Source organism: Balaenoptera ricei, chromosome 19 (genome assembly GCF_028023285.1).
Source record: "Balaenoptera ricei isolate mBalRic1 chromosome 19, mBalRic1.hap2, whole genome shotgun sequence".
Lineage (NCBI taxonomy): Eukaryota > Metazoa > Chordata > Mammalia > Artiodactyla > Balaenopteridae > Balaenoptera > Balaenoptera ricei.
Window position 1 is genome coordinate 46,874,459 of NC_082657.1, and position 24,813 is coordinate 46,899,271.

General features: G+C 41.6%; 1 protein-coding gene across 3 annotated transcripts in view; it reads left to right on the forward strand.

Moving 5' to 3' along the window:
* The window catches only part of WWP2 (WW domain containing E3 ubiquitin protein ligase 2), a 146,560-nt gene that overhangs the window by 83,249 nt on the left and 38,498 nt on the right, over positions 1-24,813 (forward strand). For 2 of the 3 annotated variants that reach the window (XM_059903720.1, XM_059903721.1), the window contains exons 7-8: positions 1,014-1,141; positions 13,981-14,191. In XM_059903720.1, the coding sequence (XP_059759703.1) occupies positions 1,014-1,141; positions 13,981-14,191 (339 nt within the window). The remainder of the gene's footprint in view (positions 1-1,013; positions 1,142-13,980; positions 14,192-24,813) is intronic. The other variant, XM_059903722.1, reaches the window with a different exon arrangement.

Below are 24,813 nucleotides of genomic sequence, written 5' to 3' on the forward strand. Positions count from 1 at the left end.
CCTCTAGGGTTGCCATGTTAAATGAGATAATATATGCAAAGTGCACAGCACACCACAGGTACCTGGAACATAATATTCCAGCTCAATGAATATTAAATTCTTCCATAGTCATTGTTTTCACGTTTATTGTTGGTGGTATTGTCACTGCCCCGAGTCCCGTGGTTGTAAATTGTTCTCTGGATCTCTGTTTCTCTGCCTGGAGAGGGGTGGTCTTTTCTTCACTGGGTAGTACTTAAATCATCTCACTGTTGAAAAGTAGTATATAATGAGTAGGAAGTAGAATAATCTCCTGTGACAAAACTGAGAAAGGTAGGGAAGCTTAGACATTTCCATCGAGTGAATGAAATCAAGCTACGACAGGACCGTGAGAACATGTACTGCCTGTTGCCTTGTGTCCTCTGAAGATGTTAGATAGCCTCTGCTGCTGGATTACACCATTTCCCTTGTGGTACAGATCCCTCTCTGCATTTGTTCCTCATTTACTTGCATGGATGTTGAATCACCTTTTCTAGATAAGACATGTCAACATACACATTGGTTGAAGTTGTCTAATGCCCCTTGACTTTTATTCCCAAGGCAAGCATGTTTCTAGCCATAGAGAAAATGGATTTGGATAAGTTTTGGACTCTTTTTTGGCTAATGGGAGAAACATGTCATCTGTAGCCTGTTCAGTGATTCTTGTTTATTTCTTACATTCAAGCCCAATAAAAATAGCGTGATGGTCACAGGATATTTTGCCAATTATTTCAGACGTGGGGGAAATTCACTCTGGATTTGTTTACTTCAAATGGAAAAGTTTACCCAAAGTTGCCTCCTGTGCTTTTACCAAGAAGGAAGCTTACATGGGTCTCTCTGTTCAGGGCCAGCTTCTGTCGAGTCAAAGACCAGAAGGACTATTACAGGGCTTATTTCCCATAAATAGCAAGAGAGGGAATGCGGTGACTTAGGTGGGGCACACCTCTGTCTTTTTCACAGTGACTTATGTCTGTCTGCTTTATATTTTGAACCCCCAGGACACACAGACATTCAGGTGGTTCAGCCAGAACAGCCACAGCAACTGGTGAGCAGAGCCCCGGTACTAGCAGCCGGCAGCACCAGCCCCTCAAGAACCCAAGCCACAGTGGCTTGGCCAATGGCACAGGTGAGTGACAGCGCAGAGCACCAGCCCAGACCAAAGCATGGCCTCTGACTTGTTCTCACATGGAGTCGGGACCCTGCCTGCTGTGTCAGGATGCAGGGTGGGCGAGAGAAGACTCCCACACTAAGATGGAATTTGAATCCATCAGTCTTTCCATGACCCGTCTTCTTTTCTCTCAGGCATAGTGTGTACAGCCAAGGTCATTCTCCACGTGACTGTGCTCGTCTGAAATCTTCCTTTGTACAGAAATAAAAAGTATTGATATTTAAATTCATTTCTTTTTTTTTTTTTTAACATCTTTATTGGAGTATAATTGCTTTACAATGGTGTGTTAGTTTCTGCTTTATAACAAAGTGGATCAGTTATACATATACATATGTTCCCATATCTCCTCCCTCTTGCGTCTCCCTCCCTCCCGCCCTCCCTATCCCACCCCTCTAGGTGGTCACAAAGCACCGAGCTGATCTCCCTGTGCTATGCGGCTGCTTCCCACTAGCTATCTATTTTACATTTGGTAGTGTATATATGTCCATGCCACTCTCTCTGTTTGTCACATCTTACCCTTCCCCCTTCCCATATCCTCAAGTCCATTCTCTAGTAGGTCTGTGTCTTTATTCCCGTCTTGCCGCTAGGTTCTTCATGACCTTTTTTTTTTTCCTTAGATTCCGTATATATGTGTTAGCATACTGTATTTGTTTTTCTCTTTCTGACTTACTTCACTCTGTATGACAGACTCTAACTCCATCCACCTCACTACAAATAACTCCATTTCATTTCTTTTTATGGCTGCGTAATATTCCATTGTATATATGTGCCACATCTTCTTTATCCATTCATCCGATGATGGACACTTAGGTTGCTTCCATGTCCTGGCTATTGTAAATAGAGCTGCAATGAACATTTTGGTACATGACTCTTTTTGAATTATGGTTTTCTCAGGGTATATGCCCAGTAGTGGGATTGCTGGGTCGTATGGTAGTTCTATTTTTAGTTTTTTAAGGAACCTCCATACTGTTCTCCATAGTGGCTGTATCAATTTACATTCCCACCAACAGTGCAAGAGTGTTAAACTCATTTCTTATCAACATTGGATTTCTTTGCGAGCGGGGCGATATCTTACTTACACATGACACGTTTTTTCATTTCCTTAATTTACGGGAATAATCAGACTAGGGAGAAAGAAGGCTAAGTATTGTTGTGAAGAGCTGGCTTAGAGAAGATGGCAGCACTGTTGAGTGGGTTGGGATGCCGGACCAGGAGCAAAGCCCAGCTGCCACTGGGGGGCCTCCTGTGGCTGTTCCATTGAGAGTATTTGTTCCATTTGAGAGTAGATAGCACTTCCACATCCACATGGAACTTCTCTGCACTTGATCCTGCTTCCCCATAAGTGGGAAGAGAAGGACCTATTTCAGAACAAATCCATTTTTGTCATGCTTTCCTTCTGTCTCATCCGGACAGTGTTGAATTAAAAAGGGGAAAGGACAAAAAAACAGGTTTTTTCCCTAAACATCTTGAAGATTGTCATATCTTTGGTGACTGCTGGTCATTTGGTAATTTGTCTGATTTTGGGGCAGTTGGGAAGGGACTCGGGCGTTTGCTTTGATAAGCTGTAGGTGGGGGAAATGCAGGTGTTTAAATCAGTAAGAGACACTGAAATAATTTTGTAGATGCTTGTGATAGCAGAGGTATGGCAGGAAGGACGGGAAGTTCAGAGCAGCAAAGCTTCTTCACATAAGCGTTACCATGGCACTGTTCCTGCCCTTTGTGTGACAAACTTATTGAGCAGGAGAAGTCGATTGGGATTACTTTCTAATGACTTTTAGTTCTCTCGCAGCAGCGCATGAGGGCTGCAGAGCCCCTTTGATAGCTAAGGGCGCTCGGCTATACTGTTGTCTGCAGCAGACTGCAGGGTGGAGTGGCCTGTGTCCTGCAAGGCTCACTGTGTGTGTGCAGTGGCCTGACTTTCTCCTTGGAGTTTGGGACCTGCCCACAGGAATTGAGTTAACTAGCTCGCCCCGAGCCTTGAGGACGAGGATGAGCTGGAGGTGAGGAGCATAGCGGTAGCCGTCTCAGCCTGCCCGGTGCTCCTTTGCCAACCACTGTGTCCAAGTGCTGGAACTGCCAGTTACAGAAACCAGGGGTGGCCTGGCTTCCCGTTTGTGTGGTGGGGACGGCGAGGTGGTGGCCGTGGACTGCGTTACAGAATACTGTATGCAGCTCCGTGAGCACCAGTAAACATGTTTCTCTTAAGCAAATAAGTCACTTGTGGGAATTCCCTGGTGGTCCAGTGGTTAGGACTCGGCTCTTTCACTGCCAGGGCCCAGGTTAAACCCCTGGTCTGGGAACTAAGATTCCACAAGCCATGTGGTGTGATGAAAAAAAAAAGTCGCTCATAGATGAGGGCCGGTGTTCACAAACGGGCAAGGGGAACTGGCTTTGGAACCCGTTGTTTCCTGGATGCCACAGGCGTGATACCGGCCACTTTGTTCTTCCAGGGGCCTCCATTATTGTGATGCTGGTCTCCCTCAGCCATCTCTGCTTGTCTTACAAAAACTGTGGGTAGGACTTGCCGGGTTGTCCTGTGGTTGGGACTGCACGCCTCCAGTGCAGGGGGCGTGGCTTCGATCCCGGGTTTGGGAACTAGGATCCCACATGCCATGCGGCACAGCCAAAAAACCCCCCCAAAAAACAAAAAACCACGCCCCCCCCCCCCCAAAAAACCACCTATGGGTAAGTTGCCTTTCTGTGGTGATGGTCTTTGAGTAACTCTCCTTGGACATTTAAACAGGTCTGTGTTTCCCCTACTCTTATTTTTAGGTACCTTTGTGTATTGTCCTTATCTCCAGGAATATTATGTATTTCAGCAGACGAGGCACGTGCCAGCCGCGTCTTCCGAAAGCCAAATATCTGTAACCCCAAGCTGCCTTGGAGATGTTTTATGGTGCTGTGTCTGAATGCCCAAACTGTTCCCAAACCTGTCTGTGAAGGACAGTCGTTACATGTTAGGGATTTCTGCCTGTTAAAATACTGAGGCCTTGGCCCCTATCTTGATTCTCTCCTTTCTGCTCTGATGACGGTTCACATTTGGCTCACAGCCAGCCTGGACTTTGTAGGCTTTTTAATGTCTATCCAAGGGATACAGAAAGATCTCACCTTTCCTTTGGGGAGCAGACAGAAGCCCCCCTCTTTGGTAGCGTAAAACTAGAAGCGGGTTGAGGCTCTGATTGAGGACATCTCCGTCCCTGTGTGGACGTACAGGGATATGGACACCTGCATGTACCGCTGTTCGAACTGCGAGGACCAGTTCCAGAATGGTGGTGGTAGAGAGCCGTGCTTCCAGGAAACGTTTCCAGAGACGTACAGGATTTATTTAGCAAGCCTTTTTGGCTGTACTCTGCAGCTATGCATGAAAAAGACATTTGGGGCAAAGACGGAGCTGACTTCCAGGTGTTTTTTTCACGTCACAACTGTAAAGTATCTGTTTTTATAAAAAGAAAGTGAATGGCGGTCTGTCTGTATAAATATAATATTTCTGAGTTTTAGAAGTGGTGGAATCAAGGGCTAGGCTAATGGTATAGCACTTTATTGAGACTTGTGTGCAATGATTTACTTTCTAATTTTTTCTTGAAAACTTTACCCCCCCCCCAAAAAAAATTACATCTCTCACTCACTCCTCCCTTAAATGTGATTTCCATGCATGTAAGGTGGGGAGTCACACTGACTGCAGTCAGATTCTGCCCCCGGTGTATAGCATGTGTGTAAGACCCAGGGACTAGTTGGGCCTTAGTTTTCTCATTAATAAAATCAGGACAAGATTATATATCTCATAGCGTTGTTATAAGGAATAAATTATATAAAACATGTAGCATGTCTAGCACAGTGCCTGGGACATAGTAAGCTCTCAAAGTTAGCTTTTGTCTCTACGAATAATTTCATATGGTTATAATTATGCAGCGTGGATAGATATTCTTTTTTCCATTTCATTATTTTTGTTACACGTGTCCATGTATCAGCGGTCTTCTTGTTTACCTTTTTTTAGTGGCCTCATACTGTTTCACAGTTAATATGCCATAACTCATATAACCATTTTGCAGTCCTTGTGTATTTCCCTTTTGTAAAACAAAATCCTGATGTAAACATCTTTGCACACAACTTTGTTTCTTCCAGAATGGAGCTCTTGAGTCAAAGGATGCGAATTTTTAAAATCTAAAGTGTGTTACCAGATGGCCTTCCAAAAGGTTTGAAATAATCATACATCCCAGGGCACTGTAAAATTTTCCTCATGGCATATGAGGTTTATTTTTCCCTTGACCTTGTAAATACTGGTTTGTCATTTTGCTAACAGGTATTGGGTGCCACCTTATCGTTTTACCTCATTGCATTTCTACAATTATCAGTTGCTTTTCTCTTAAGCGACTTTTTTCATGGTGTTCAGTTATTTGTCTCATGGAGTTATAGACATTTATTTTAGAGATTTATATAGTCTAAGTACAGGTTTTTAATAAAATTGTGGTAAAATGCTCATAACATAAAATTTACCATATAAACCATTTTTAAGTGTATAATTCAGTAGCATTGAGTACATTCACAGTGTTGTGCAACTTTACCGCTATCCATTTCCAGAACCTTTTCATCATCCCAAACTGAAACTCTGTACCTTTTACACAAAAACATTCTCCCTTCCTCCTACCCCCCAGCCCCAGCCTCTGGTAACCTTCGTTCTACTTTATGTCTGTATGAATTTGCTTATTCTAGGTACCTTTTGTCTCTGGCTTATTTCACTTAGCATAATGTTTTCAAGATTCATCCACGTTGTAGCATGTGTCAGGGTTTCATTCCTTTTTCAGGCTGAATAATATTCTGTTGTATGTTTTTACCATGTTTAATTTTTTTTTTTTTTAACCATGTTTAATTTATCCATTCATCTGTTGATAGACATTTGGGTTGTGTCCACTCCTTGGCTATTGTGAATGCTGCTGTGAACATGGGTGTCCAAGTATCTGTTTGAGTCTGTTCTTTCAATTCTTTTGGCTGTATACCTTGGAGTAGAGTTGATGGGTCATAGGGTAATTCTATGTTTAGTGTTTGAGGAACCCTTGAACTGTTTTCCAGAACAGCTGTACTGTCTTTTCCCACCAGCAGTGAATGAGCATTCCAATTTTTTAACATCCTTGCCAACACTTGTTTTTTTCTGTTTTTTTTTGTTTTGTTTTGTTTTGGTTTTTTTTCCCATACTAGCCGTCCTAATGGGTGTGAAGTATCTAGGTACAAGTTTTATCTATTATTTGTATGATTATAAGTTTTCCCCCTATATCATTGTTTTGCCTTTTATCTCATTTTCTGTGGTTTTTGTAGCAAAGGAGTTAAAAACTTAAAAAAAATTGTCCCTGAGCATTTTTTAAATATTTGTAATTTTAACTTTTGCTTCAGTAGTGAAAAGATTCTCTCTTGTCTCTAGATGGAATAAATATTTTCTGCTTTACTTTTTTTTCATGTTAAAAATATCCCACTGGAAATTATACTGGTTTATCTGTATCTATACATACATAAATATAATGAAAGCTGGGTTTCAATTTTTCTCTATAGCAGGGTCCTATTATCCTGTAAACATTCATTACTTTTTTTCTTTCTGTGGTTTTACTCAGTGTTTATCACTTACTGTATTCTTATACGCAGTGAGTATTCATTTCTGGACTCTTTACTTATCCCATTTATTTCTGGTTTTGAGCCAGTCTTGTGTGATTTTGATTATCGACATGTTATAGGATGTTTTTCTAATGTCTGGAAGGGCTAGTCCCACCTTATTGCTTTTTCTCCATGATATTTTTTGATAGTTTATACATTTTCAAAACAAATTTCAGACTTTGAATGCTTAGAAGCGTGGTGGAATGTAAGTGGAAACTGTATGAATCTACATATTGACCAAGGAAAGATTGAACTTTCCCATCAGGTGACATGGTATGGCTTTATCCATTTTTAAGTTTTTCTTCTTTTTTCCATCTAAGTTAATTGCTTTTTAAAATATAATCCTCACCCACCCTGTGTCATGCTAATTATGAAATATTTTTCTAGTTTTGGTCCGCTCCCTTGAAGAGCTGAGTTGATCGATTGCATTGGAAGGCATTGCTTGGGTTTCACGGATGAGAGATACTGACTGCTTTACCATGTATCATATGTTACGAGCTGATCTTCAGTTTAAAAAGCTTCCATTGTTGGCAGTCGCCTTCTCCATGCCCGAGTGAGGGGGCTGAAAAGACCTGTGTGTCCAGTGAGAGTCTGTGCTACACCACACACACACACCTAAAGATCTTGGAACACACAGTGAGCTGGCAGCCTGTCTAGGATTAAGAAAAAGAATTTCCAATTCCTGATCTTTTTTTGGCCAACTGTGACTAGAGTATGTCTTAGTCCTGAATGAATATCTGATTCAGAAAGTTAGAATGTTTAACCAACATCACAGAGGGAACCTTGTGAAATACCCACAGTTGCAGAAATCAGCCATTTTACCTCCTTACCCCATTTACCCTCTCATCTTGGTACCCAGCTTTTCTTTCCCACACAGGAAAGCCATCTAAGCCATCTTCATTTCTCCTCCTCCCGCCTCCTTCCATTGTTTTTGTTTAATAGTCTTCTGGATTTGAGTGCTGGTTCTGCTACTTGCTTGGCACCTCTCTGAGTGGTACCTCTGGGAACCTCAGTTTTACCTTCAGTAAAATGGGAATAATACTACCTTCCTCATGGGGTTATTAGGAAGATAAATGAGCTAATGAGAATGAACTTGTGAAAAGCAGCACGGGATCCTGGATTGGATCTTGGAATAGTAAAAGGACATTAGTGGAAAACCTGGTGAAATCCAAATAAAGTCTAGAATTTAATTAATAGTAATATACTAATGTTATCTTTTTAGTTTTGACAAATGTGCCATAGTTCAGCAAGGTAGTAATAGCATGGATGAAGGCCATGGATGAAAGGCATGCTATCTTTGTACTATCTTTGTAACTTTTCTGTAAATTTTAAACTATTCCAAAATTTAAAAAATTTAAAAAGAACCTGCTTTGCAAGTGATAGTGTTACCCAAATGTGAGGCGGTTTTATTTCAGATATCTTTTGCTAGATTATTAGGCCTATTAAACAAGTATTTATTCAATGAATATTTATCGAATGCCATTTTGCTAAGCGCTATGACAGTGTGAAAAAGTATGAAATAAGGCCTCTGCCCTATAGTCTGTTTCAGGGGAAGAAGCTGAAAAGCCCCAGTCAGCCAAATACCAACACAGCAGATGTCACAGGGGCTACGTGGTTGAGTAGCCAAGACCACAGGTGCTGTGGGCTCTGCAAAGGGATCCGTCTGGGCTGAAGTGGTGGGGAGAGCCTCTAGGGAAGGAGGGCTGAAGTGTGCAAAGGGGTGGAGACAAGAATGTAGTAGGTAGAGAATGGAAGTAGCAAAAAATGAAGGAAAACAAATTTGCCCTCATTCTCAAAAAGGATGCTGTCTTTTGGGGGAGATAAGTTGTGTACATCAAATAATTAGGATTAATAGAGAACACTGGCTATACTGAATAGAGCTTAAATGTAAAATACAGCAATTTTCTAAGGCACGATGAAATTGTAACTCCTCGTCTATGTCAATCCAGTTTTTCTCTCTACTTGAAGTCATGGCTCAAGTGCGGCGCTCTGTCACTGTTTTACCAGGGTGACCATGGCGCAGTAACTGAATTATCTGAACTTTGGTTTCTTCTGACTGTAAGCTGCGATGGTTTGGATTTAACTTCTGAGGTTTCAAGCCCTTATGTTCTAAGAACATGTGTGTATATACAGGCACACCTTTGTTTTATCTCTCTTTGCTTTAGTGTGCTTCACAGATATTACATTTTTTCTTCTTCTTTTTTTTTTTTTTTTTTTTACAAATTGAAGGTTTGTGGCAACCCTGCATCAAGCAAATCTGCCGGCACCATTATTCCAGTAGCATTTGCTCACTTCGTGTCTCTGTGTCATATTTTGGTAACTCTTGCAATGTTTCTGTTCTTTTTTTTTTTTGTCATGCCGTGTGCCTTGTGGGACCTTAGTTCCCTGACCAGGGATCGAACCTGGGCCCTCGGCAGTGAAAGTGCGGAGTCCTTACCACTGGACCACCATAGAATTCCCCAGTTCTTGCAATATCTCAAACCCTCCACCAGCAAAAAGATTACGACTCACTCAGATGATGGTTAGCATTTTAGCAATAAAATATAAAGTATACATTGTATTTTAAGATATCATGCTATTATTGTACACTTAATAGACTGCAATATAGTGTAAACAAAACTTACATGCACTAGAAAACCAAAAAACTTGCTTTATTGCGATATTTGCTTTATTGTGGTGGTCTGGAACCAAACCTGCAATATCTCTGAGGTCTGCCCGTACACACACACATACAGAGTCTTTGAGAGCAGAGAGTATAAGCATGGACACATAAAGTTTCAATGCTAGGATATCTGGCTTTCACATTCTGTTTCCAAATCTAAACTCGAGATACCACAAAGCTCTTAAACAGATGAACTACTCTGGTGAATCAAAGGCTCTCGGATAGCTCTGTGGACAGATGCAGTCCTGGTGGGAACCCTTCTAACTAGATTTGCAGCAGCATGAACGGTCAGATCCAAATAGTATTGACTAGGCGGCCTTTTCCACTGGCACGCTGCAGGGCTCTGGTTTTGTTCTTTTCCTGGTTGACAATTTCATAAAAAATTTTTTAATAGGCAGCACATATATGTTGTCAACACTTTAAAGGTATAAAAGCTTAAACAGTGTAAAGAAAGTCTCCTTCCTATTCTGGTCTTCCAGCTTCCCCTTCCCTCCCCAGAGGCAGTCACTGTTGTGTTTCATATGATTCTTTCCAAGATATTCTTTGAATATACAAGCATATTCTTTGAACATACACACACAAATGGTAGCACAATATATATGGTGTTCTGCACTTTCCCACTTATTAATTATCTTAGAATTTTTTCCAAAGAACTTGAAGCCAACTTGAAGATCTTTGGCCCTTCCCTCTTGTGCTAACCCCAGCCAAAGATGGGGACAATTTTAGTTTCAATAAGAACAATAATCACAAAAGATTGAAATGCTTTAAATATATTTAAATCCAAGAACTCATAATGATTTTTAAGCAGAGCAAAATTTCACTGTTTGTTTTTGGAGGACATGAGAGTATCAACTCATTCTTCTGAAAACTGGTAAATGAAAGGAAAGACTCAAGCAATTCTCTTGCCTTTTCTTTACAAACTGAACCTCAAGGTAACCAGATAGTTGATAGGGGAAATTTCTCTTTAGAGGTGTGATAGAATTAGAATATTACTATTTTTCGGTTCTTTACCAGTTAGTGGATTTAGGCAATAATCATCAGTGGCTGCTAACATTGTAAAAGAGAAATGACCAGACATTATGTGCCTCTCCTGATGGGAGTACACACTCCATCTGTGCCACAGACATTGAATATGTACAAAAGTATAAAGGAATATTACAATGAACCCATCACCCAGCTTTGACTGTTACTGACTCATGGCCATTTTAATTTCACCTGTAGGCCCCCCAACCTCTCTTCTCTGTACCCACCCAAGCTTCCCCCCACCTCCCAATTATTGTATTTAAATTTTTGGTATTGCCCAGCTGCACTCCACAGAGGTTCTAGCAGTTTCTCCTCCTACCAGCAGTATGTGAAAATCCAGTTTTTCTTACATTCTTATCAGTGTGGTTGAATATTTTTCACTCTTGCTAGTGTGATAGGTTAAAAAATGACATTTCATTATAGTCTTAAATTGCATTTTTTGTCTCATAATTGAGGTTGAGCATCTTTTCGTATGTTTAGGGGTAATTTGTATTTCCTTAACTGTGAAGTGTCTCTGCATATTTTTGGTCTTTTTCTTACTGTGTTTTTTTTTTTTTAATTTTTAATTTATTTATTTTTGGCTGCGTTGGGTTTTCATTGCTGTATGGGCTTTCTCTAGCTGCAGCGAGGGGGGCTACTCTTTGTCGCGGTGCGCGGGCTTCTCATTGCAGTGGCTTCTCTTGTTGCGGAGCATGGGCTCTAGGCGCGTGGGCTTCAGTAGTTGTGACACGTGGGCTCAGTAGTTGTGGCTGGTGGGCTGTAGAGCGCAGGCTCAGTAGTTGTGGCACACGGGCTCAGTTGCTCCACGGCATGTGGGATCTTCCTGGACCAGAGCTCGAACCCGTGTCTCCTGCATTGGTAGGTGGGTTCTTAAGCACTGCGCCACCAGGGAAGTCCCTTTCTTACTGTTTTGTAGAGGCTTTTTTCATATCAAAGAAATTAGCAACTGGTCTGTAATATGAATTGATAATAATCTTTCCCAGTTTGTTGTTTTTCTTTTGATTTTAATTTTGCTTATGGTGGTTTTTTGCCATTTAGATTTAAAAAAAAATTTAATGTAGTTGAATTCATCAATACTTTATGACTTTTAGATTCTGTCTTTTCCACTTCGAGATTATAAAACTGTTCTCCTCCATTTTCTTTGGTTCCTCTGTGATTTCATTTTTTATGTCAAAATCTCTGATCTCTCTGGAATTTATTTTGATGTAAGGAGTGAGGTAGGAATATATCTCAGTTTTTGTCCAGTACACTACCCACTTGTCACAGTACTGTTTACTGAATAGTCTGTCTTTCCTGCAGGAATTTAAAATGTCACCTTTGTCATATACTAAATTCCTTAATTCCAATGTGTATTTAATTCTGTTTCTGAACTATCTTGTTTATTTAATCGACATCTGCCTATTCATGTATCAGTGCCACATTGTTTTAGTTGTTGTAGCTTTATAATATGGGTTAATTAATACCTTAGAAAACTATCTCCTCCCCTCTCCCCCACCCCATGCACACAAGACTCTTCGTCTCTAGAATTTTTATGGCTATTCTTCTGTGTTTAGTTTTACTTATAAATTTTAGAATGAATTTATTTAGTTCTCAAAAAGGTCATGATGGTTTTTTCATTGGAATTGAGTAAAATTTATAGATTTGCATAAAAAGAATTGCCATCTGTTGTGTTTTACTAACTCAGCCGAGATAGACTAGGAATATAAATAAAAATTCTTGCATTTATGTTGGGGAAACATCAGTTGCATAAAATATAGTCATTTATTAAACAACTAATTTAGTCTGTGTGCCAGACAATATTTCATATACTGAAGAGAAAGCAGATTATTTAAATTAATCGTAGGTAGTTCCTAGGCTCTTTGCTGTTTGTTAAGATCAAGCTTGGCATCATCTCATGTGAAGAAATTTTAGTTTCAGCTGACCACCAGTCTCACGTTAGCCAACAGGCTCATGTGGTTGCTTCTGAGTTATTATAATCCCGGGCTGCATTAGAGGATGCGCAGAGAGGGAGAAGGAGAGTGTAGTGAGTGAGGGTTCAGGCTCTGGAGGCAGACAGCAGGGGTGTGAATTAGGTGCCCTGTGACCTTGGCAGGTTATTTAACCTCTTCGAGCTTCAGCTTCCTCAACTGTAAAATGGGCTTGTGTATGAGGCTTAAATGAGATAATCCAAAAAGCAATGATGTGTACTTTGGCTGGCACATACTGGTGTTCTATAAATATAACTAATATCATTTATATTGGAAATCTGACCCTGCTGGTCTGATGGTATCTCGTTTATTACGTTCAGTTCATGATACCATTATTTAGAAATGGGAGGCAATAGAAGAAAATATCTACAAGAGGGCAGCCAGGTCATAAGAAGAGAGTAACCTAGAGACATTAAAGAAATAGTAGGCCTTTTACTGGAATAGAGAGGGTGAATGAGAAACAGGGTGGCCGGATACTTACTTTGTATTGCTTGGGGTGTGGGGACTAAAACCATCTAGTAGAATTCAGCTTAACATAAGAAAAATCTTTCTGGCAGCTACATCTGTTCAACAGTGGAAACCTCTGTAACAAGGTGCTTGTCAGAAGAAATGTTCAATCTGGATAGCCATTTGTTAGGGGGAACCGCAAAAAGAGTTTCTGAATTAGGAAGATGAGGCTAAACCAAGGGGTTTTCCTATGAAATTCTAGTGTACATGTACACATATGCAATCACATATGTAGAAAATTCTCTGTTTATGGCTTATCCATTTTCAAAGAATTTTAATTCTTTGAAACCATGTTTGATCCCTTTCTGAGTGAGAGGATATTGCAGTGCCTTGGGATCCTTGTGAACATGAGTGATCATCAAAGGAATGGAAAAATGAGGAGACTCAGGAATCAGCTTATTTCACTTCTGTCTCTTTGTCTGTTGTTACCTTGGAGACAAGTCCCTTCTCTCACAGCCCCATCTTTTCCGTCTAGGGTGTTAATCCTTGCCCCCCACTTTGAGCATGAGTCTTTAAAAGAACAAGCACATTATTGGAAGTTTTCTACCTCTTAGTGTGTATGGAGCTTTTTGAAGGAAGGTGCTATTTGTGCCTAGCAGACAAGTGACAAAGAAAAGTATACAACCCTATAAACTTGGCTTTTGGCCTTGGCCTTGCTCCACGTAGCACTAACACACTTGCCTGGTACATTATTTTTCCTGCTCCTCTTTTATCGCTGTAAACGTAACCATGGCATGTTAGAAAAATTTAGTGAAGTTATATAAAAGAGGTAATATTTAATAATCTATTTATTTCAGCTCCATCTCCCACTTTTCTTCCGGCAGGCCCTCACTGACTTGCTGTCCTTTCCAAAGTTATGTTCTGTAAAACTTTTTGCCGTCACCAGGTAACATGTACAGTCACCTTGTAGGTACTGTGTTACCACGTTAAGCTAGAAACCTGGTGAATGTGAACACAACGCTGAGTTGATCTCTAAACTACGGTTCCTGTATTTTCAGTGAATGATGAACCCACTGCAGCCACTGACCCCGAAGGACCCTCCGCTGTTGCTGTGGCGTCCCCGCCTGCTGCGGCATCGAGTGCGGTCCCCAACCCCGCCACCGTGACTCTCCCTGCCACGGCCACGCCGGAGGAAGGAGAGGAGGCCAGCACTTCGGGCACCCAGCAGCTCCCAGCGGCTGCCCAGGCCCCTGATGCTCTGCCTGCTGGGTGAGTAGCCTTCTGTCCCACAGCAGCACCTCCCTCCCCACCCCCTGAAATAAAAAAAAACTGAGGCTCCTTCACCAGGGCAGAAACAACATGGTTATTTATTACCTGGTGGCTAGTAGTCTCTGGGGAGGCTGCCATGCATAGGAACAAGGGAGGTGTGGGAGAACTGCTCGTTCTGCATAAATCTTGAAAAGGATCTAAATCATCTAGGGCAGAATCAATGGTACCTTATACCGTGACTTGAAATGCACAGCTTGACTCAAAGAATGTGGCTTTTATGGAACAAGGAGCTCATTTTGCCCTCCAGCATCACTGGATTTGCGTAGATCCTGCCTAGAAAACAGCTTTTCTCCCTTGCATTTTATCTCAACGGCCCGTGGAGGACTTCAGGCTCTGAATATTACTGTATGTTATTCCCATGGCCGGGGCTGACGTTAGCGCGGGCTCCTGGTTTTCTTGGAGCCACCTTTTAGTTCAGAATTAAATCTGATGCTGAAGGCCTTGGATGACAAGAAGACGGCCGCAGCAGGCCAAAAGCGAGTGGAGATTAAAAGCATGGACCTGGGAATCAAGTAGATCTGGGTTTAACTGCCCACTCAACCCTTTATGACTTTGCCTGCGTGACTTACCATCTCGGTAAGGTGGAGGTAATAATCATGCATATCTATCTCCCCAGGAAGTTAAGGGACTCAAATAAGCCAGTGTATATGAAGCCCTCACCCAATGGTGGGTGTTATACCTGGTGAATGATATTTTTTAAGTGGGTATGAAGGAACCATAAAGGAACAGATGGTTCTGAACTGGGAAACAGAGTCTTATCTCAGGACTATTGTTCACTTTCAGGGCCAGTCCCGTTGTGGTCCCAATGCCCATCCTGGTTATCAGTTGGTACTGAGGAAACCAATGTCCATATCACCACAGTCACCATGGTCTGGCCAGTGGTGGTGGTGCGTGGGTGATTCACAGAGGAAAAGGGAAGGATGGATGGTTTCTTGCTTGATGTATAACATTCTGTATTGTTCTTAAACCACTTTAGAAAACCCCGTTGTTTAAGCAAAAAATCCTAAATCCGAAGGCATTTGCGATCCCCAGCATTTGGCACACAACTTAACTTATATTTCTTAATAAAACACAATGAACACGTGAAAAATATTGCAAATAGTTTTTAATACCTCAAACCTGGAGAGAATTGGGGGTATTGAGAGGTGGCTCCAAAAAGTCTTTTGTGAAGTTTTTGATTTTGTGAAAAGATTCATAAGCAATTGCTTGTGTGTAACTCCTCCCTACAGAGGCGTTCTTTTTTTTTTTCTCTTTCCTACGTGGTAAGGAATACTCGAAAGACCTTTGTTTGGTTTATAATTTGAAATCTGTACATAATTTGGGGGGAACAGGGCAGAATCATTTTGGCAGAAAGGAGAGAAAATGGCTTCTCCGGGTGCTCCAGGAGCTGTTTGTTTGCTTTCCACTGAGCAAATGCCTGGAGGGCGGGCTTCACTCCTGGTGTCAGTCACAGGCAATTAGGGCTAATGGCTCAACGCGTCTTTATGTAGGGCGTGTGTGAGGGTTACTGTTCTCCTGGATTGGGCTCTTCCTGTTTCCAGGCAGCTGGAAAACTCCAGGCCTTGAAAACACCCTTTATTCTGAGTCTGGCGATTGAGCAGCTCAGAGAAGCCTGTTCTCCTACCCCCCCAACCCCGCCCCTCCCCACTTGAACACGTATCGTGGTCCAGAGAAGGGTACCGAGACCCAGTTTTCCAGCCCAGATGGACTTCCAGGTGCCCACTGGAAGCTCCGGTACTTTGCGGGCTGTCTCAGGGCCTGGAGATTGCCACCGGCACTGCTGAGTGTGTGGCGGTGAGGATGGCAGGCTTTCAGTTCTCGGCTCTGTGACAGCAAGCCAGAAAGGGCGCACTTTCCACTGTGAGCCTTCCAATTCACAGACCTACCGTCCCCGCCCTAGCTTATTTACAAGTTTAGGAGATTCAGACAAGATGAGTTATTCCTCTTTTCCTGGTATCTTTTTTTTTTTTTTAATTTTCTGAAATTATTTTATTTTTATTTTTTAAATTTTTTTAAAAATTGGGGTATACATGCTTTACAATGTTGTGCTAGTTTCTGCAGTATAGCAAAATGAATCAGCTATATGCATACATATATCTCTTCTTTTTTGGCTTTCCTTCCCATTTAGGTCACCACAGAGCATTGAGTAGAGGTCCCTGTGCTCTACAGCAGCTTCTCATTAGTTATCTATTTTATACCTAGTAGTGTGTATATGTCAATCCCAATCTCCCAGTTCACCCTACCCCTGCCTTTCCCCCCTTGGTATCCATATGTTTGTTCTCTACATCTGTGTCTCTATTTCTTCTTTGCAAATAGGTGCATCTGTACCATTTTTCTAGATTCTACGTATATGTGTTAATATATGATATTTGTTATTTCTGGTATCTTGCATTCAGGAGTCAGGGGACCACTTTTAACCTTTTTAAATAAAACTCTGAGCATGACATTTCACCACTTAGAATGCTGCAATGGCTTCCTATTGTCTTCAGGGATAAATTCTCAAATCTTAATAAGACCTAAAAAGCCCTGCAGTGTAGGACCTCATCTAGCCCTCAAGCCTTCCATGGAAGACATTCTTTGCTTTGCTCTCTAAGCTGTAGCCATAACTTATTTTAGTTTGACAGATGTACCACACTTTCTCTGGATTTGGGACCCTCTGCCATGCTGGTTACCCTTTCTGAAACCTTCCTCACCATTTTGTCCATTACTTTCTATCCATTTTCAAGTCTCAGATTAATCAGCACTTCCTCTGGGAATCCTTCCTCGATCCCCGGTAGACAAGGTCAGACCACCCTGTGTACTGCAACTTCTCACACGTGTAATTGCGTGTTTTGCGTCTCTCTGCCCTGCTGGGCTGTAAACGCCAAGATGGCAAGAAGCCTGGCACAAAGTCGGCCCCCAAGACATACTTGTAGTGAATTAATGAATCGATTTAAATGCCATCTTTTTTTTTTTTTCTCCACCTGGATGAATGTTTTCTGCTTCTTTGATGCCTCAAATAAAGAGGAACTATGACAGGAATACTGCATTTTCTTCCCAAGAACAAGACCCTAAGGGGTTACTAACTAGGCTAGGTTGTCTGGCTTTGGGTTCAAGTATGAATCTCTCACAGGGTCAGGATGCTCCTCCTTGCTCACTAGGGGTCCTCACGCCCTGGGAGACACTGTGGACCATGTCTCCCCTTTGCTAAGGCATTCTGAGCCATGCTAGACTGCGTTTTCATGGCATCCAGCTGACTTTGTCTCTTTCTAACCTTACCTTCTCAATCGCCTTTACAGAGGGATCGGGCACAGTTCATTTGGGGATCCCAAGGGCTTATTTTTCCAGTTGCTGCATTGCCTTTCTGAAACTTGCAGCAGATGAGACTGGACATAAAGATGTCACGTCCGTCTGTGTGTTTTAGTGACCGAAGGCCACCAAAAACTGGGCCACATAAATCCAAATAGAACACCCTTTATCCCTTTCCTCTCTCTCCCCGTCTCCAAACCCTCCTGCTTTCCCTACCTTTTAATTTAATTAGCACGAAAGAAGCTAGTTGGAAGGGCATGGTGTTTTCAGCTGGCAAATGTCCGTTAAAGGAGGGGGTGCCAGGAAGGCTCGGGAGACATGGTGAGATAGTGGTCCAGGCAGTGGGCAGTGGGGAGGGAGGCCACTTTGATCAGCTGGGCCTGCATCTGGTTTTTATCAGCAGGGAGCCCACTTTGGGGACCAAATGCTCATTAACAGACCGTGTGTACATGGCTTAGATAAACTCCAAGTGCGTCCCAGGCTCTGCAGCTCGCCCAGGCCCTCTCACACAGAGGCACATTATTTCACCCTGGCAGCCCGCGCTGTGCTGTGGTTTCTTACATAAGGGAGGCCGTTGTGTTTGGACTCTGCCGACTTACCTCAGCACTGCCACTTCACACCATCCCTCTCCTCTTGCAGTCATTGGCTGCCCTGGCCGTTTCCTGCCTCAGAGTAGAAATAATTGAGGAGGGTGATTTCTGGATCTGTTTGATTTGCCATCTTCCCCTACCCCCAGGCCCAGTAATGGAGACCCAGAGGTCCTTTCTCCAGGTGGTCCTTGACACACTATCAAGGATGACAACCTGGTAAGAGTTCTTTGATGTTTTCTTTGTAGAGACACTTTAAGAGACATTGGAATTTGCAGCTTTTCTGCTAAGTTATAAACCAGCTGCTGCCATTGAATTTCATTCCAAACTCAATTTTGGCGCTAGCCAAAGATCCTTACCCAAGGAGTTTTAAAGCAGTGCTTCTGAAACTGTCTGTGAAGAACTAGTCCTTGTTGTTTTTTTTTTTTTTCTTCTGGTTTTGTTTGTTCTGTTTTAATTTTTTTTTCAATCTCTTATGAACCTTTACTTTTGTCCTCTGTTCTGTTCAGTGAGGCAGATCTACAGATCACATATTTGGATGTTGTGGCAATGTCAAATTGGTCCAAAAGTTTCTAAACATCTAGAAGCTTCTGTACTTTTCTGGTTGCTGAATAGTAACAGTTTGAGCCATGGACCATACTTCAGTAGCAAAGGATTAAAGGATTATACTGGAGAATCTGTGCCTTTTTGCTAAGTAGTATGGTTTAGTTCTTGACTCTGCAGGGAGTGTTACATGCTTAGGTAATGCCAGATAATACATGTTCCTGGCTTCCTCCTCCTCATCTCAGGACAAAAGCCTTGTTTCCAAAGATTCTACTGTTGTTGGGGCTGGCCCGTGAGAAGTTCTCGCCCTGCTATATGTATGTATTCATGTATAATTAGGAATTTTCATTTTTTACTACACTTTCTTGAGAGCTCGTCAGGAGTTGGGATTATTGGGTTTTTGTATTCCCAGCACTTAGCATAGTATTTGGCTCCTAGGGAGCTGGAGTGAGAAGTGTTTGTTGAATGACTGGATAAGTATTTTCATTCTCAATAGCTCTCACAATTTTTTACAGGTTTTTTTTTTTTTTTTGGAAAACTTAGAAAAAAAAGTAGAAGAAAGAAGTAGAACAACAGCAATAACAAACACACACCCACCTAGATTTGACCACTGGTGCTTTTCATGCACCTTGTGTATTTTTTTGCCTGATCATTGGTGAGAGTTAACATGTGTTAAATGGTTCCAGAGTGCTGGGGAGCGCTAGGTTTCATACGTGGGTTATTTCGGTCTTCACAGCACTCTGTGTAGTAGCTACTTTCACCCTTATTTTGCAAATGAGGAAACCTTAAGCAGTTTGCCCAAGAGCACATATACAGACATGTACACGTCAACACACATCTACCAAAATTTTTTGACAGTCTTAGGGTATGTGCTTTTAAAATTTATTTTCTAATTGTAAAATATTTTAAGCATGCAGATAAGAATAGAAAGTAATATAAGAAATACCTGTGGGCTCCCCTACCCAGCCGTATCAACCTTTAGCATTATGCTGCATTTGCTATAAACCTTCCCCCTGTTTTTTAACCTCTTGATGAAGACTGTCAATAAAGTTGAAAGTCCCTGTGAACCCCTCCCCGGTCCCATTCCCTATATACAGAGATACATGGAACTTGGTACATTCATTTAAACTGCCATATGGTCTTCTGTCGTATGAATAGGTAAAATTTTATTTATGTTATAATTAAAATTTATTTATATTTACTGTGTATATTCTATATCATATAAATGTAAAATATAAAAAATAACATTTTATATTTGTGTTTATTTATATTATAATTACATCTTTGCCTTTATAAACAATGCTACAATGAAGTTTTTTCTGTGTATGCCTTTTTGTGTTCATGTTCGTTTCTTCAGTGCAAGTACTGGAACTAGGATTTCTTCTTTGTAGGAAGATGAAGGTCTTCAGTTTTAGTAGACACTATCAGATTGCTTTTTTTTTTTTTTAATGTTTTTTATTTTTTTAAAGATTGATTGATTGATTGATTGATTGCTGTGTTGGGTCTTCGTTTCTGTGCTAGGGCTTTCTGTAGTTGCGGCAAGCGGGGGCCACTCTTCATCGCGGTGCGTGGGCCTCTCACTATCGTGGCCTCTCCTGTTGCGGAGCACAGGCTCCAGACGCGCAGGCTCAGTAGTTGTGGCTCACGGGCCCAGTTGCTCCGCGGCATGTGGGATCTTCCCAGACCAGGGCGCGAACCCGTGTCCCCTGCATTAGCAGGCAGACTCTCAACCACTGCGCCACCAGGGAAGCCCCAGATTGCTTTTTGAGTCAGCTCACCAGTTCATGCTCCCATGAGCACGCATAGCATTCCTTAGAATTGTCCGATTTTTTTTCATGTTGGCCAGTCTGATTGGTGTGAAAGGGTATCTCTTGCTGGTTTTAATTTGAAAACCTCTTCTTACATGTTTTTTTAATTTGGTTCTTGAGTTTCCTTTCTTGTGAATTGTCTATTCATATATTTTTATCCATTTTTCTGTTTGCTATCTGTCTTTTTTAATCTGCAGGATTTCTTAATATATGCTGGATACTAATCCCCTCTCAATTATGTGCATTGCAAATATTTTCTCCCAGTCTGTGGCTTGTCTTTTCACTTTTTTATGTTGCTTTTTATTGTACAGGAGTTCAAATTTTTAGATAGCCAAATCTGTTCATCTTTTTCACGTGCCTTTTGTGTCTGTCTGAAATACTTCCTTTCTCTGATGTTGTAAAAATTTTACACGCATACATGATCCCCCTGCCCCCATGTTTTGTAGATTCTGATATGCATGTTATTTCACATTTAACTTCTTTAAAATCAAGATGTGATTTACAAACATTGGAGTGTCATAGTTTAATTGGCAGCATTTTTTTCTTTCTTGGTGGTATGTTAAAAATCTTAACAATTGGTGGCATTTTAGATTTAATGAAAAATAGTATATTTTTATAATTTTTAAACAAAATTTTGATTGTCTTATGCATGTTATTTTTTCACTTATTTTTGTTACCCAATATATTGTAAACATCTGTACAAATCTGTATTATCCACAATGATATTTTAAATGATGGAATACCCATTATAGAATGAGCATAATTTATTTTACTAATCCTCCACTTTGGAGCATTTAGGTTGTTTCCAGTTTTTCTGTAACATGCTGCAATGTACTGTGATGGATGCACTTAAAGCTAAATCTTTGACACATAATTATTTCCTTAGGATATTTCCTGGGAACAGAGTTGCTGAATTAAAGGGTATTCATGTAGGAAAGGTTTTTGACTGAGTTGCCAAATTACCCTTAGGAAAGAGTATACCCATTTTTGCTCCCACTAACTATTTTTTTAAAATATTTATTTATTTATTTATTTGGCTACGTCGGGTCTTAGTTGCAGCACGTGGGATCTTTAGTTGTGGCGTGCAGGATCTTTAGTTGCAGCATGTGGGATCTAGTTCCTTGACCAGGGATCGAACCTGGGCCCCCCCTGCATTGGGAGCTCGGCGTCTTAGCCACTGGACCACCAGGGAAGTCCCTCACTATTTTTAAGAGTGCCTATTTCCCTTCATTGCCAAACTTATCTGCACAGTTTTTAAAATCTGCAATAATGTTAAAAAAAATTTTTTTAATAGACACCGTCTCTAGGAATTGTCTTGCCTGTCTGTGAGAGCATATCTTTTTTTTTTCTTTATTTTTTTGCCTGTGTTGGGTCTTAGTTGCGGCACTCAGGATCTTTCATTGCGGGGTACGGTCTCTTTGTTGCAGCACTCGGGCTTCTCTATAGTTGTGGCATGTGTGTTTTCTCTCTCTAGTTGTAGCACGCAGGCTCCAGGGTGCATGGGCTCTGTAGTTTGTGGCATGCGGGCTCTCTCATTGAGGCGTGCGAGCTCAATAGTTGTGGCGTACAGGCTTAGTTGCCCTATGGCATGTGGGATCTTAGTTCCCTGACCAGGGATCGTACCCACGTCCCCTGAATTGGAAGGCGGATTCTTTACCACTGGGCCACCAGGGAAGTCCCGAAAGCAGTTGCCATCTTCCATTGAAGAGCTTTGGGGACTTTTCCAAGGCAAAGAAAATGGGATGGGTGAAGAAGAAAGAGAAGAAAAACAGACCTTAATTCAGAGTCCTCTGTAGCTACTGCTGTGCCCCCCTGTGATTAAGGGGCATAAAGTGCTGGTTGTTGATAGTTTTAAAAAGGGGGTTAGTGTGCTTGGATTTAAAGGAAAGCTCAGTATTTCAAGAAGGGTTCTTGGGGGAAGGTCTGAGTTTAACACACTTCCTACCCAGTTTACAGAGGACCTACTGAAGCAATGAAAACAGTGAGTAGGAGATGTGTTCCACTGCACACAGATTTTTGACTCATAAAACAGTCTGCCAATGTCCCTACAGGGGAAATAAATCTTACCGTTCACCCAGGAAGTGGCCAGAGGTTGGGGAATAGGATTTGGTTCAGAGTTAGAATTTATTATAAGAGCATGAAGTAAGAAAATATGAATTCCCTGTAATATTTGCCTGAGGGGAGTTGAACTTCTACATAGGCAGCTTTAAGAATACCTAAATACTTTCAGTGTATTTTTCTGAAGTTTAGTTTTTGTCCAAGTAACCAGCAAGGCATCTTTTCTTTATTGGTGCATAAGTGTTCTGGCATGACTTTGTTTTCTGATGGAGAGAGTGTATTTTGAATGAGAGTCAGCTTTACTAATGCCCAGTGCTTTTGTTAATAAAATTTATTAACAAATTATAAATAATACAAATTAATAATGTTCTTACTAAGAATTTGTGAGTGTGGTGATATCATCTCTGATACTAGCCTGAAATCCTCGGATTGTCCAGCTTTAAATTCCTTCCCAATTTAATCCGACTCTTGGTGAAACTGTGATTCTGTCCAAACTTAGGGGAATCTGACCAAGAAGTGTGTTGATCAGGATGGTTGAATATACACTGTAACGGCAAGTAACTGAGAATTGATTTCCTGAAGACCTTTTAGGAAACCTTCCACAAGAAAATGTGGTTCAGGGAATTCCCTGGCGGTCCAGTGGTTAGAACTCCATCCTTTCACTGCCGAGGGCCCTGGTCGGGGTCCCGTAAGCTGCGTGGTGCATCCAAAAAAAAAAAAAAAAGTGTGGTCACTGTTAAGTGACCAGACAATTTCCTTTCAGATAACATAGGGGAGAAATGATTGGATGCCATCCTAATAATGGAATTGAGATTTTCATCCTTTACCTTTTTTTTAAAATGGTAATCTTTTATTTATCTATTTATTTATTTATTTTTGGCTGTGTTGGGTCTTCATTTCTGTGCGAGGGCTTTCTCTAGTTGCAGCAAGCGGGGGCCACTCTTCATCGGGGTGCGCGGGCCTCTCACTATCGCGGCCTCTCTTGTGGAGCACAGGCTCTAGACGCGCAGGCTCAGTAGTTGTGGCTCACAGACCTAGCTGCTCCGTGGCATGTGGGATCTTCCCAGACCAGGGCTCGAACCCGTGTCCCCTGCATTAGCAGGCAGATTCTCAACCACTGCGCCACCAGGGAAGCCCATCCTTTACCTTTTTAACGATGATGGTGGGGGGGATGGGGGCATGGGCATGGAAGATACACAACTTGTTAACAAACGCAAGTTCGTGTGCCCAATGGACAGTGAGGCCAAACAATACTGAAACATCAGAGTTTGGAGCAGAGAAAGGTTTATTGCAGGGCCATGCAAGGAGATGGGTGGCTTGTGCCCAGCAAACCCTGAACTCCTCGAAGGGTTTCAGCAAAGCACTTTTAAAGGTAAGGTGAGGGAGGGGCATGGTTAGTTGTCTCAGGCTTCTTGGTGTTGGAATCCTTTGTTCTTGCAGCTAGGTCAAGTCACACTGTTCCTGTAGGTCAAGTCACAATGTTCCTGTAAACCTCCAACAAGACAAATGTTATTCTCTGTTCTGCAACTTTTTTTAATCTCTAAATGAATGGACTCTTAAAGGTCAGAGTCTTGAGAATGGGCTATCCTGTATATTTTAGGCTATAGGCAACATTCTTTTGCAAAAGGTGCAGAGCCAGCATGACTAAGCACAGGCAACAGAGCACTAAGGTTAAAGTAAAAGAAACTGATCTAATATGGAGTCAGATTTGCTCTTCCCTATTACAAGCTGAATAAAGGACAGTTAAAATCCATAGGAGCAAAGGGAATTTAGGTTAAAAAAAAAAGGTACAGAGATTAATTGAAATTGGAGACGATTTTTTAAGTACTTTCAAAATAGAAAGACCCTGTGTAGTCCATGGTCCAACTAAAGGCTATACGTCAAAAGCCAAGGAGCAATGTGTTGGGAAGGGACCTGAATCAAGCTTGGTGCTTTGAACACTGTTTCTGAGAGCATCAAAGAAAGCTATTCAGTGGGAGAGGATATGACCCACGTGACCAGGATGCAGTATCGAGACCCATGGGTAGTTTGATTGAAAAGCCTTTTAATCTCAGCATGAAGAAGATGCTTATAAGGTTCAGAAACCTAACCCCTGCCAGGGATGTGCTGATGAAAGGTCACTGCCAGTATCACTTTCTTGGCATGGGGAGACCAAACCAAGACAGTCGGAAGGCTCAATCTATATGGGTCAGCAGTTACAGAGGAGAAATGAGAATCCGGGGGCTCGTTTGATTGACGATAGAATCGACTGACTCTGCTACACAAATGGAGGGGAGGG